General features: G+C 41.8%; 1 protein-coding gene across 2 annotated transcripts; it reads right to left on the bottom strand.

Annotated features, from left to right (window-relative positions):
* Window positions 1-1,135: 1,135 nt before the first annotated feature.
* VNN1 (vanin 1) lies at window positions 1,136-12,111 on the bottom strand. 2 transcript variants are annotated; one of them, XM_083435040.1, is made up of 8 exons: window positions 11,923-12,111; window positions 10,438-10,668; window positions 10,237-10,367; window positions 6,622-6,814; window positions 5,335-5,626; window positions 3,701-4,071; window positions 2,316-2,486; window positions 1,136-1,452 (listed from the first exon to the last, which is right to left on the bottom strand). In XM_083435040.1, exons 2-8 carry the CDS (start codon window positions 10,651-10,653, stop codon window positions 1,327-1,329), a joined length of 1,500 nt encoding a protein of 499 aa, XP_083291166.1. In that variant the 5' UTR covers window positions 10,654-10,668; window positions 11,923-12,111; the 3' UTR covers window positions 1,136-1,326. The 2 variants fall into 2 exon arrangements, with proteins under 2 accessions (XP_083291166.1, XP_083291165.1); XM_083435039.1 differs by lacking the exon at window positions 11,923-12,111 and adding an exon at window positions 11,274-11,362.
* Window positions 12,112-14,109: the final 1,998 nt, after the last annotated feature.

The following is a 14,109-nucleotide window of genomic DNA, read 5'->3' as shown; positions in this document are numbered from 1 at the left end:
GTGATAGGGGATATATAGATAGCATTTGATGTTGACACTTTCATTTGATACGCAAACCATTCAGAGAGCAAATATTCTTAAAAGAAGTCAGGCTTTCCCCTTCCTGTGTACGTGTTGAGTCCTTTTTGCAGCATCAGGGTGACCAGATAAAATGATTGAATAATATTTCAATAATTCCTTTTTTGGAAGATTTTTTGCAGCCATTTTATAGACGGAAGTGGGTGGTGTGAAGGCAGCCTCATCATCATGTCACTGCTGACTTGAAAGGCACATAGGGCATCGGATTGTGACCCACAGTATCTGTGCGCAAGTGGTTCAGACTTCCCCCAAATCTTTACACACATCTCAGATCTGTTCCAGAACCTCTGGAGCAAATCTGAGAGGAGGGGAGGGGAGACGAAAGGAAGAGGAAGCCTGATCACGTGACACTGGATGCCACCCACTGTTTTCTAGCAAGATACTAGCCCGCGTGAAACATTTGAGGCAAACACCTGTAGGGTAAGTGTGGGGTTGGGGTGGGACACTTGCAATGTCCCTCTGTGTGCAAGCTATATCATTCCTTTCCATGTTAAGAGTGTAAAATCCTCTGATAAGACAGGAATCCTGATCACAGGAGGATTCTTAGCATGTTCTGCTGCCTATCTTGACATTTCTCTTCTGACTTTCAGTTTAAAATCTATCCTCCATTTTGAGGAAAACAAGAGTGCCAGTTATATAGCAAATCCTGTGTATACACTGTATGTTTAAAGCACATGACTTTTCCTCACAGAATTCTGGGAACTGTGGTTTGCCCACCACAAAGCTATATGTCCCGGCACCCTTAACATGCTTAAAGTATACAACACCCAGACCTCTTGGAGGGAAATCATGAACTTTAACTACATGGTGTATAAAGCCATTTTCGCCGTAGTCCATGACCTGTTGCAGCTGTGAAGTGCAGCATCACCTTAACGTCATCAAAATAAGATTGTCACTGGAGCTATTTTTTCTCCCAGAATATTCATGATGCACATAATATGCAGCAGCCTAGTTCTGTGATAGAAGTGAACAACTGAGGACCCCAGGGAATTTCAGAAATAAGAAAATGGAAACTCAGAAAGTGTTCCTGTTTGAAGAAGAATAAAAGATGAGTAGCTAAAATGAATTCTTTGGCCTTTATTAATGCAATCTTCGAGGAATTTGTGTTCTTTGGGATTTGACGGTCAACAACTAAGCAAAAGAATCTATGTGACCATCACAGCAAGCTGTAGCAGCCCAGTCATGTCAGAGTCAACAAAAAGCAATTTGCGTTCTTTCACAGTTGTGAACTGTCCAGCTCAGAACATCTCAAGGAACCCCACTGAGTATGTAGGGATGTGGAGGATCCTTCTCATACCACCTGCCCCAAAGTGTCACCGTTAAGACTGGCTTCGATGTACCATTATGAGTAACCAGCTGCCCATCACTCAAAACCTAGTTGAGAACAAAACGAGGAGGGAACAGTTACAAAGTAATAGTTGCACACAGTATCAATATTATAGGTTTTATGCAACATAGCACTAAAGTGAACATTCTGTTAGCACAATAATTTCCCTCGCACAATGGAACATTCTCCCCCCATCCCTCCTTCTGGACACATGTCCCTCTTAAATCTGTTCTGGAGGTTTTTCCCGACCCTATGGGGATTTGGGCAGTGCTTTTTTTCTAAAAAAATGTTTAGGGGTACTCTCATTTTGACAAAAAATAAATAAATCATCATTTCATAGTTCAAATCGGGAAAAATAAATACAGTAAATGGACAAAAGTACAAAGATTCACAAAATGTTCAGGGGTATGCGTACCCCCGCGTCCCCTTGGAAAGAAGCACTGGTTTGGGAGATGGTGCAGAGTGTGTACTGGAGGGGAAGAGAAGGAATTTCTGTTTGTGCTGGTGCTTCCCTTTGCACTAGTGGAACCATATAGGCAAATATATGTAGAAATCCATTCAGAAAAGTGAATTATCATAGATAATTTCTACCAAGCCAATTGGTAGAAGACATTTTTTAGTAGGCCAGAAAAATAATAATAATCCATGCTAGTAAATTTCCTGGCCTAATAACCAAGGCCGTATTCAACAGTCTGTGTGGCCCCCATAGATTTCCCTGTACAGCTGAAGGCACGACAGAGGTAGCAGGATTTCTTTCAGAAGCCCACTCTTGTCCTGAAAAGGCTACTGAGCCACCTGAACTTTGTTTATGATAACGTCCTTAAAGGAATTTGTTTCCATTCTGATACCATACAGGCATAGTTTTTTTCCCATGTCAGCCAGAAAACATTTGCTAGAAGCACCGCCCTACCTGAAATTCTCCAGGCGCCAACTGAACTCCACTGAGCAGGACTTCTGGGAAGACATAGTTAGTGCTAAATGTGCCACTGAGAGAAAAGAAATCAAAGCGGGTATGAGCAGTTGTCACAGGCTGGCCACAGGTCTGTTGGTCTGTGCTTGCACACTTCAGCAATGTACATATCTAAAAGGAAGAAGAGCAATGCATTGGGAGAGCACTCAGAATAAATATAAATTTTACTGCTGCTGTACCATCACAACCATGACACTGATTTAAAATACAACCAAGTTGGTTACAGTATAATAACAATAAGAACTGTTGCAGTACTAATACAGTATTATATGAGCTATGTACCCTTTAAATACCCAGGTGATCACTGCACTTTGCAGGTGAGGCCTGCACCATATCAGGAAGTCCATTCTGCACCATGTAGGACTGAGGCCTTTAGTATTCTTGCACTTAATAATTTGGAATCCTCTCCCCTTCAACATTAGACAGGCTCCATCTCTGTTGTCTTTTTGGCACCAATGGAAGACCTTCTTCCTCCAACAAGCATTTAAAGTAGAGATCTTTCCCAGTCCATATCTGTGTTGGGATTGTTTTTAAATATGCTTTATTATCAATTGTGGTTTGCTGCCCTGGACTCCTTTGGGAGGGAGGGCAGGCTATAAATTGAATATAAATAAATAAATAACCCACCCACCCAACTGCTTACTCAGTTGATTCAAGAAGTTTCCTTGATGGTGTTAGCTGTAACAAGAACATTCTACAAATGTCAAATGTAAGAAGTCAAAAAGCCAACATTGATTTCTTACATTTGACAGCCCTCACCTAGTTTCCAGTGTACTTCCACACACAACTACAGGCACCTTGGTCTCCAGAATTATGAAACATACCAACTAAACTAAACATATCAAATACAATTACAGTCTTAATTATCAGTGACAGCGTTTCATGGGGCTAGAAGGCCATATTTAGACTGCAGCCCTGTGCACACTAACTTTGGAGTAAGCCTCACTGAACTCATCAGAACTTTGTTCCAAGTTCACCTAGCTACAACCAAGTTACTAAGACTTTGGAATTAGGTTTTCTTCTTTCCTTTATTGTGGGCACGAGCCAGCCAAGAAGGAAGCACATATTTTTGTTGTGTTGTTGTCGTCCTCCGTCTTGGGAAGCAATGGAATTCCAGTAATTTAAACTGGAAAATTAAATTCAACTCTCCAGCTGAAATTTGTAGGACATTATATTAAAAGTGCTTAACTTGAGCCAGATCACGACCTATGTTTCTATGGCAATATACGGCAATATATCTAGAACTTCCTCCTCTCTCCCCTCTCTCCGATGATGAATAAAAATGAGATCCCATCTTCCCTCATAAGAAGAAGATAAAAAGAGACCTGTAAGTAGTAATTTCCTTCGACCTCATGAAGGCCGTCAAATGCACCTAGCACATAAACTTCATTTTCTTGCTTTTCTGTCATTTTGTAGCTCAAATGGCAGCAGAGAGCTCCCTGGCAGACGGTAAGATTGCCAGCTTCTTTGGCGAGTTCAGAGAAAGAGTATTCATCAAAGAAAATCAATCCTGTGAAATCACCGTCTTTGGGGACCGGTTTGATAGTTGTGGCATACGAGCTCCAGTTCACAGGGGCAGGATGGGTAGGAGAAAGAGAAGGATGGGAATCGAGCTCTGCAACCAGAAGATGCCCCTTCTCTGATTCTGCATCATAATGATATGCTCGGGATCCATCCGGTGCATAGATGCCGCTGCCTAAGAATGACACAAAACAGAAAGACAGAAGCAGCTGCTTCATATTGCCTGCCCTGTCATAACCGCAGACAGCACCCATTTAAGTTGACCAACACATACTCTCACACACCCAAAACCCACATGCTGTACTCCTTTCAATCTGGGTGTGATGATTATCACTTTGTCAGGCAGGGGGAACACTGAGACAAATATCCTCCTCCCCAGACTTAGGATGAAACAGATTTCTTGGTCCAGACTCAGCCCAGTGAAGAAACAAAAGTTAAAGCCCCCAGTTGGCATCGCTGACAACCTGATCAAGCAGAAGTTCTGCTACAGCTCGGGCCCAGAGGCTCCTTATAGCGACTAAAGGCCAAATCAGAGGCAAAAATTGTCTGCCTTTGTTTAAAAGAGAGCCAAATACAGCCAGTCTGCCATGATCACAACTCAGAAGTCCTATGAACTTTTCCAAACCTACCGTATTTTTTGCTCTATAAGACTCACTTTTTCCCTCCTAAAAAGTAAGGGGAAATGTGTGTGCATCTTATGGAGCGAATGCAGGCTGCGCAGCTATCCCAGAGGCCAGAACAGCAAGAGGGATTGCTGCTTTCACTGCGCAGCGATCCCTCTTGTTGTTCTGGCTTCTGAGATTCAGAATATTTTTTTTCTTGTTTTCCTTCTCTAAAAACTAGGTGCGTCATATGGTCTGGTGTGTCTTATAGAGAGAAAAATACGGTAATTTTGGAATGGGCATACTAAGCGCACCTCCAGTTGTTCTTTTTATTGTGTATTCATAATGATTTGTGTTCTCAGTGGTATCATGCTAATGGAATAATATTATTAATAATAATAATTTATTATTTATACCCCACCCATCTGGCTGGGTTTCCCCAGCCACTCTGGGCGGCTTCCAACAAAAGATTAAAAATACATTAAAAGTACTCTTGGCATCTACTTCATTTCCAATCAGTGCATGCCCTGCTGAAATCCTGCAACTGTTTCTGCCGCAAAAGTTCCAGTTTATTTTTTTGTCCCCCTTTTGTTATGCTATAGTGCAAGTGATGCAGTAACATTGGGGAAGCACCATCTAATAAAGCAGAATGATTTCTGGACAGCTCAGTAAAACTCCACCCTGAATGCTTTATTATTGCATCAGTGTGACCTTGCAGAAGGCACACTCAAAAAACAAAAACAAAGACATCCATCTGGAGGGGTCCTAAGATGGGAGAGGCCAGCCAACTAGCGTATAACTAGTTATACATAATCTTATTGAAAACTGTATATTACCTGTCATCTTCAAGCTAGGCCTATGGGTATTAGATGCCAAAACATTGACACGCATGCCCATAGCCCATGCTGAATGGAATTCAACGGCAGTCAGATGTGGGAGAACGTTCATCCAAGCTGTTGGGAAGAGGATGGTGTCCACCTGCAGCTTGCTCACCAGGGTCACCGCAGGCTCATGGAACAGAATATCAAAGCAGGTGAAAAGACCAAATTTCCCAAAGGCAGTATTGAAGGTCACCAATTCAGGCTCTGGGGGGGAATCAAACTGGCGTTCCGACATAAAGAGATTGAACTGTGGAAAGATAACACCTTTTTAAAAAAACAACAAACAAACCACCACCCACAAACCATTAAGGTACTTGGGTATATTAAGAAGAAACTATTGTACTTAAAAGTGACCTACAAAGTGTACTGCAAGTTATTTAATTTTCATTTAAATTAATGAAAAGCTAAATAAGGAAGAATGGATACCAAAATTTATGGAATAGGCAGAAATGGCAAACTTACCGGAAGAATAAGAAATCAAGATAATAAACTTTTTATAAAAGAATGGAAATGGTATATTGAAAATTGACAGATAAATTGTGAACAGGTAAACACATTGGCAGGATTGTTGTAATAACCTGCAGTTTTATAAGAGTATATATTTAAAGTAGATGGATAAATGAGCAAATTAAGTAAATTTGGATATGCAGAAGACATAAAAAATCAATATAAGGAACCGCAGAAAGAGAGGGAAGGAAGTCAAATTTTGAAATGTTAAAATGAAATTAAAATTAGTGAAATGTATAAACCTGAAAAGCATATTTTATTTTATTTTTAAAATAACTTTTAAAAAACTTTTTTAAAAAGGTTTTATTCTTGTTTCAATTGAACCACCTTTCGGGGTTGTTCTTTCTATGCCAATGCCATCAGTGTGTTCTTATACTATTGTGTAGTCTGTGCATAAATTGTTAATAAAAATAGGATCATTATTATGTATTCAATGTATTAGTTGCTTCCCACATGGGAGCCTCTAAATGACTTGCAAAATCACAGGAGGATAACCCACAACAGAAAAATGAATAATAGGTTGTGTACAGTAAAAGGAATACAATGGCCCGTAAAACGAACAGAATAAAACAGCAGCAGAAGACCTCTTCAATAGACAGCAAAATGTGGCATGCATCCTACATTCTCTTGCCTTTTCTTCCCACTTCATAAAACAATTCCACCCTATACAATATTATAACCGGGGGATGGGTGGGGGCCACTGATACCCAGTTTGTAAAAACGAATTACCGGTACCTTGTGGTAACGTGCCACGAGTTTTCCATTTGAGTCCATGACAATATTGGTGTTGTACTGATAGTGACCATCACTAGGGCATTTGGCGTCTGTGTGATTACATGGTTGCTTATCTCCCATGTTGGCAACCAGATAGATAGAGTTGTGCCTCGCCAGGCAACTCAACCTTTCTTGCACTGGGGCAGGTCCAAATCTAAGCGGAGAAAAGCAGAGAAATGAAGGACTCGGAGGAAGAGAGACCACCTAGTTGAATCTCCTGAATGGAGGGGCAACATGCTAACATTCATAGCAGAGCAACCCCATGTTCCTCCAGATTGTAGGAAATAAAGGGCCCCTTCAGATTTCCATTTTATTACACATTCAGGATGATTTGTGCTAAGGAGGACATCAGGGCAGTTATATGCCATCCTGCTTTCAATATTGTTTAAGCCTGCAAAAGTTTCAGGGTTGTTTGGACGTCCCATAGCGTCTTGCTGAAATCCCACAACCTTTTATACAAATGTTCCAGTTTTTGTGTTTTTGTTTTGGTCCCACTTTTGTTGCATCATCGTGCAAGGATGCCCCTCCCCCCAACAGCACTAATGCAGTGACATCGAGGAATAATAATAATAATAATAATAATAATAATAATAATAATTTTTATTTATATCCCGCCCTCCCTAGCCGAAGCCGGGCTCAGGGTGGCTAACAACAATAAAACAGTACAACAGTACAACACAACACTCTAAAATCATTCATTATAAAATTAATTCAAATCAAACTGATGGCAACCAATCGGGCTAGAGATTCTGTGAAGGTTGCCGAAGGAGGGAGTCAGGCTGTGCCCTGCCCAAAGGCCTGGTGGAAGAGCTCTGTCTTGCAGGCCCTGCGGAAAGATGTCAAGTCCCGCAGGGCCCTAGTCTCTTGTGACAGAGTGTTCCACCAGATCAGAGCCACAGCCGAAAAAGCCCTGGCTCTAAAGGAAGCACTGCAGAACAGCTAATAAAGCGAAACAATGTGAGGGTCGTCCCCTAACCCACCACTAATGAAGCATTACTGCATCAGTGACATGTTGCAGAATACCCATCTGGAGGGGCCCTAAATAGACAGAAGGTAGAAAACATAATCTGGGCCACACTAGACCTTACATAGAGATAAATGTCGCCCAATTTTTTCAAAATAAAACGCAGCCACTGGAGGACGTCAGTTAGAGAAATGGGGATGTTTGACCCTTTTGCTCCAGCCATTTATCCATTCAAAATTACCTCATCTGAGCTGTTATTTTTCTATCTGTGGGTAAAAGATATGTGTACAGGCAACAATTTACACAGGGATTGCGCTCTGAGGCACCACACGCATTGGCGGGACGTGCATAAAACCAGCTTACCCCTGTCTGCTCTATCCCTCGCTGCCCCCTTCCCATGTCAAAAAAACACCATGTGCATCAGTCGATGCATGTGCTTTGAATGTGTGCAAATGGGGAGTTGTCTCTCCCCCTGTGGTTAGAAAAATAGCTTGGGGGAGGTGGGGAATTAAGTGGACCCTCCCAACACTGCTCCTGTATCCAAGCTGGCAACATCTTGTTGCTGTTCTTCCTTAAAGGCATCGCAGCATCCTTACCTTCTATGTAGCATTTAATATGACCCTCAAAAGGTTCAAGCAAATGGGACAAAACAACATGTTGCACATCAACATATATTACTGCAGCACCACATCTTTTTCCCTTTTCTTAAAAAGTTGATTCCACAGTGGGTAGGTGAGAACTGGGGTGGAGTGGGGTGGGGTGGTGGAGCTTAACCTCCTTCTCCACTCCAAACTCCTTCCAGCATCACCCTACCAGCACTTTGTATTATAAGCAAAATCTGTCTGTTAAGTTTCCCATTCTGTTCTGCATTTATGTAGCATAACCACCCATTCAGGGTTATGTGATATAAAAATAAATAAATAGCTCATCTCAAGCATCACATGTCACTGTGGATGGTTTCAGAAGCTAGTTTATTTTATTTTATTTTATTTTTTAAACCCAACATTCTGACATTATGAAGCCAAATACTGTACAATTACATTCCACAACCAACTAACATTTCTAAAGTGTTTATTAATAAAAAAATACACAGAAAGCAGGGAAGTGGTACTCTTCCCAGTTGGTTTCCTTCACAGCCTCCAAGAGCAATCTTTCTTGCTATCTTCTATGCCAGTTAGTACATTCCTGCCTAAGTGACCATAGCTTCCTCTAAAAGCCTTCCCACACAAAATATTTATTTTTCAACTCATTTCCTGCTCAGCTGCTTATGATATCCATCACAAAATGTTTTTTTTTAAATGAAAGCACCCTCTCTTTTGTTCTGTCACTTGCGTTTTCTGGCCCTGAGAAGTGTGCAGTTGGAAGCTGTGATTGAAGCTGTAGGTTTTCCACAGCAAAGAAGTAAATGTTGCTATATTATTTGTAAAGCATGTATGTCTGGGTGTATGAGGTGTTAGGGGAGAGTTAGGGTTTCCCCAGCCACTCTGGGTGGCTCCCAACAGAATATTAAAAACATGATAAAACATCAAACATTAAAAACTTCCCTAAACAGGGCTTCCTTCAGATGTTTTCTAAAAGTCAGATAGTTGTTTATTTCCTTGACATCTGCTGGGAGGGCATTCCACAGGGCGGGCGCCACTACTGAGAAGGCCCTCTGCCTGGTTCCCTGTAGTTTCACTTCTCGCAGGCAGGGAACCACCAGAAGGCCTTCGGCACTGGACCTCAGTGTCCAGGCTGAATGATGGGGGTGGAGACGCTCCTTCGGGTATACGGGGCTGAGGCTGTTTAGGGTTTTAAAGGTCAGCACCAACACTTTGAATTGTGCTTGGAAACGTAATAGGACTATGCAGAACTGGCATAACTGACATATAAGCTATGGGACAAGGATAACTGTGACTTTAAAGATGAATAGGAACCCTTTACAAAGTATTTGAAGACGCAACAAAGTGAACTGGACTCCTTGACAGGTTTTGAATAAACATTCACAAACTTTTTATTGATAGTGATCAGCTAAATAGTTTGAGGATCTATACAACTTTGTAACATGCAGAAAACAGCAGTCTCAGAGAAACCAGACTGGAACTGAGGGAAGTTGGGGGGGTGGGGGGGTTGTGGGGGGGGGAATTGGGGGGGGACAAGGATGATATATTTTTGGATAATATGTTTTGTTTTAATTTTGAATTAAAAAAAATAAAAAATAAATAAAATAAAGGTCAGCACCAACACTTCAAATTGTGCTTGGAAATGTACCGGGAGCCAGTGTAGGTCTTTCAGGACTTACTTGTTTAGTGACATAGCTTACGGGCTAAGCTTGGAACAGTCACCATTTCCCAGTCGAATCTACTATACAGGGTTTTTGGAGTCCTGATTTTGATCCTCTGCCTGCTGATAATCAGCCATCTAGATTGTGCAGTCCATAAATGTGACTTCCCAGCAGTTACCAGGTGCTTTCTCACCTCTCTTTCTCCAAAACACCTTTATTTGAAGCTGTACTTACATTATAACACTGACCACAAGGATGGAAGAAGCCACCATACTGAAGTGCCTTTATAGGGCGTTTTTTCATTTTGTTTTTTAATACTGCATATGAAACCAACAAAATACGAACACACCTTTTTGGGTCCGTACATGGAATCCAGTCGACCTGCGGATCAGGAATATTTTCAAGGTAGGGATAAAGTGTTTCTCTTGTGAATCTGAAACCATATATGGCATCTTCAGGAGTCACAATGATGTGTGCACCCTGTCAAAAGAAACGATGCTGATGATCTCTCCACCACAGGATAAACCAAGCCACTTTATTCAAATAGTACCTGCTTTGCGGCCAATTTGATGGCCTCTTCCAAGACGTCCATGTTCTTGTTCATCAGTTTTAATGCCTCTTCAGAAGAAACAGGCTTTGCGGTGGGCTTTGCCACTACGACTGAGTGCTCGTATACTGCTGCAATGTATTTGTCCAAGGCCGAGGCCCCTGGGTCCACCAGGAGGAGATAAACAAAAACATGCCATGGGGATGGGAAAGAAATCATTGCTGGGCTCGTCTGCTGCAAAGAGGAAAAAAGTCCCAATAAGGCTAAGAAAAGAGAGGGAAAGGGATGGCAAAGTCCACACTTGTATCAGCTGACTTGTATCACATGACTATCATGTGGATTATTTCATCCCTTTCTGGACTCTGGCCAGTTACTTCTTTCTGGACTCTGGACAGTTATTTTGAAACTAAGAGTATTTCACAAGATCGGCATTAAAGAAATTGACAGTTATACTTTTAAACCTTTCTATGCACCATAAATCGCCCCTTTGTTTTAGTCCGAAATGGAAATATGGAAGGAGGTACTTTCTGAAAACTGCTTAGATGAATCAAGCAGTTTATAAATTTTGTTCTTTTTTTAAGGAAGGAAAATCTGGGCTTTCTTCTGCTCTGAGTAAACATGCATAGTGTTGTGCTTTTAGCCTTATTTCTCTTTAAGAACAGCAACAAATATATCCGACACTTTCCTCTAAACATGCTTCTGTAATAACTAGAGACTCTGAAAAACAGGTTTTCTTAAAAATGGTAACCTCCTGTTATAATCTTAAATACTCTTTCCTACATTCCTTATTTTATGGTTCTATGAAAAATAATCTAAGACATTAAAAATATTAACTTTACCTGAATGTGCTATATGAAGAAACAGCTTAAACAGTTTCCAATGTTTAAGTAGTCCATATGAAAGCTGTCAGAGCAAATGTATGTAACCTGACACAGCAGCAACCAAGGTCTGCTTATATAAGGAAGCTGGGATTAACCCTCTAGCTGCTAGCTGCTATTCTAACAAAGTGATCCTTGAAATATTCCATAGCAAAAAATACCGTTTTCACTTCCTTTTAGAGTCTTTCCTGTGTTTTTCCTCTCCTGTAGATTGCTACAAGAAAGGTCTAATTAAAACAACCTCAGAAGTCCCATAGAAAAAATACCTTTACCTTACTTATAGGGTTAATACCTATGAATTTCAGGAGTCCCCCCCCCCTTTTCCATTTATCCAGCACCATCTGGGTTCTTTCTTTTTACTGAAGATATCACAGGCTGTTGGACATGGCGTAGCGTGGGGGGTGCAGGGGGGGCTGGCCGCACCGGGCGCAACATCTGAGGGGGGGGCACTCGCACCCGCAGCTCTCTGCCCCCTTAGGTTAGGGGGCGCAAATTACTTGCCTTGCCCCGGGTGCTGACAACCCACGCTACGCCACTGCTGTTGGAGGTTAAAAGTATTGATCATTCAAGTGCTGATCAAAGCTCACAACCAATCAGCAACTCTCCAAACCTGCAGGTGAGAGAATATACAGACATCAGATGGATTGTTGTTGTTGTTTAGTCGTTTAGTCGTGTCCGACTCTTCATGACTCAATGGACCAGAGCATTGCCAGGCACTATATGCCTGTTGTCTTTGTCCATGGAGTTTTCTTGGCAGGGATACTGGAGTGGCTTGCCGGTTCCTGCTCCAATCAGATGGATTAGAAATACGCAATCAACCCTCAGATGGTTAAATGCTGATTGCGCACTTTATCTACCAGAATGATAAGCAAATTTAGTACACACCCTATCTTTTAAGAATGAAGGCTTTAAATGTTACTCAGCAGTTACTGCAGCAAATGACAACAAAATTCAGAGTTGGATTCTTTTTCACACATCAAATGTGTATTTATTTATTTTGAAACTTCTATTTAATAGTTTATTTGTGCACCAACAACATAAAAGTTGTTCTTTATTCAAGCTTTCCGGCTAGTTAATGATATGCCTCTCTTACACCCCCCATTATTTCTTTCACAATCGTAAAAGGATTTAAGAAATGCCATTGTACCATATAATTAGTACATGAGAAATGCACATTGGCAGCCGTAGAAAGTGTTTCTTCAATAGCTGATATTCAACAACAGAGAGACTTACATGGCAATTACCTTGAACAGGAGCAAGGTCAAGCCAAGCATTTCAAGAGGTCTCAAAGATTGGCCAGCTGCAGCGAGGCAAGCCGTTTCCACCTAAGCTGCCTACCTGCCCTGATTCCTGGGCTTGTGTGCCACCCACTGCTCTAGTTTCTGGCAGGGCCTTGAAGAAGTCTGAAGGCTGCCTTGAGATTCTGCTTGGACAATTAGCTAGAACCGCCCTGAGACCTTCGGGTATAGGGCAGTATAAAAATTAAACAAACAAACAAACAAATAAATAAATGAAGGGGTGGTCATAATGGGTCGTCCCTTTGGTGTGGGCATAAGATTCCGCCTGGTTTTAACTGATATTTTAGTTGTTAGGCACCCAGGGAGAGTGAATGAACAAGATAGTTAGTTGACTAGACTTCCCACTGAGCGTGGGGAGTCTAATTTCCCTGTGGGGAATGTAGTGTAGGCTACATTGACCTGTTGTTGGTAGTAGTATGTCTCTGGAATGAAAACGAAGAAACTGAAGTGGGTTCAGGTTCTGAGGTGTTTGTTGGATGGGGAAGGATCCAACAGACATGGGTGGGTGGGGGAGTGGTAGTGCCTCAATAGGTAGTATTGAGGGGAGGGAGAAAAACATGGCAAGGAAATATGACAAAATGGCACACATAATTAAGGACTTTTGCTTCTTCCATTCCTCTTCTCTGTATTGTTTACTGAGGGAACGTTTGGGCCTCCAGATATTGCTGAATTACAAGTCCCATTACTCCTGGCTATTGCCCATGCTTGCAGGGGCTGATGGGAGTTGTAGTTCAACAACACTTGGTCTAATCAACACCATAGTGGTGTGGCTCTCCTTGGTTTCCAGCAGGAGTCAGTCCCAGCCCTACTTGAAATTGCTGAGAATTGAACCTGTGTCCTTCTTAGTGAAAAGTTTGTGCTCTGCCACAGCCCCTTTCTGTGACCGAAGAGCCTACAGGGTAGATGACGCTAGGCACCAAGCAAAAACATTCATCTTCTCCAAGGTCTTTGACTAATTAAACAATTTGTGGCCTTTTAAACTGGAGGAGGGTACATTGTTTGTTACTATGTTATTTATTTTTGTATTTTTAAATGGTAAACTGCCGTGTGCTCCTCGGATAAAGGGACATATAGAAATTTAATCATCATCACCTTTCTTTTGCTGAGATGGGAAATCAGTATCTAAATTAAAGCATTGTCCTAAGCCTAGCTGGTACCGTTTTGGAGAGGAGGAATTTCTCCCCTCCCACCCACTAGTTTTTAGCAAGATAGTGAAAGGAGATTTAATCCTCTCCCTACTCCCCCCCCCCCCCATTTAGACAGTCCTTCCCTCTTTGCACTCATCTCATTTCACCCCACCCAGCCCAGGGGTCCCCCACCCAACATGGAATGCTATACACCTTCCATCGACTATCCTTTCACTCAGATTTCATATTCTCTTTCCCAGAATGCTTTCAGAGCCTGCTAGATCAGGGCATTTGGCTCCTTTAGGCCAACATCTTGTTGTAGTAGCCAACCAGATGTGTGTAGCAAGACTGCAAGCACGCCAACACTCTCCC

Source organism: Podarcis tiliguerta (genome assembly GCF_965153285.1).
Source record: "Podarcis tiliguerta genome assembly, chromosome: 3".
Lineage (NCBI taxonomy): Eukaryota > Metazoa > Chordata > Lepidosauria > Squamata > Lacertidae > Podarcis > Podarcis tiliguerta.
Note: the sequence above shows the minus strand (reverse complement) of the source record. Positions and strands in the feature narration are given on the sequence as shown.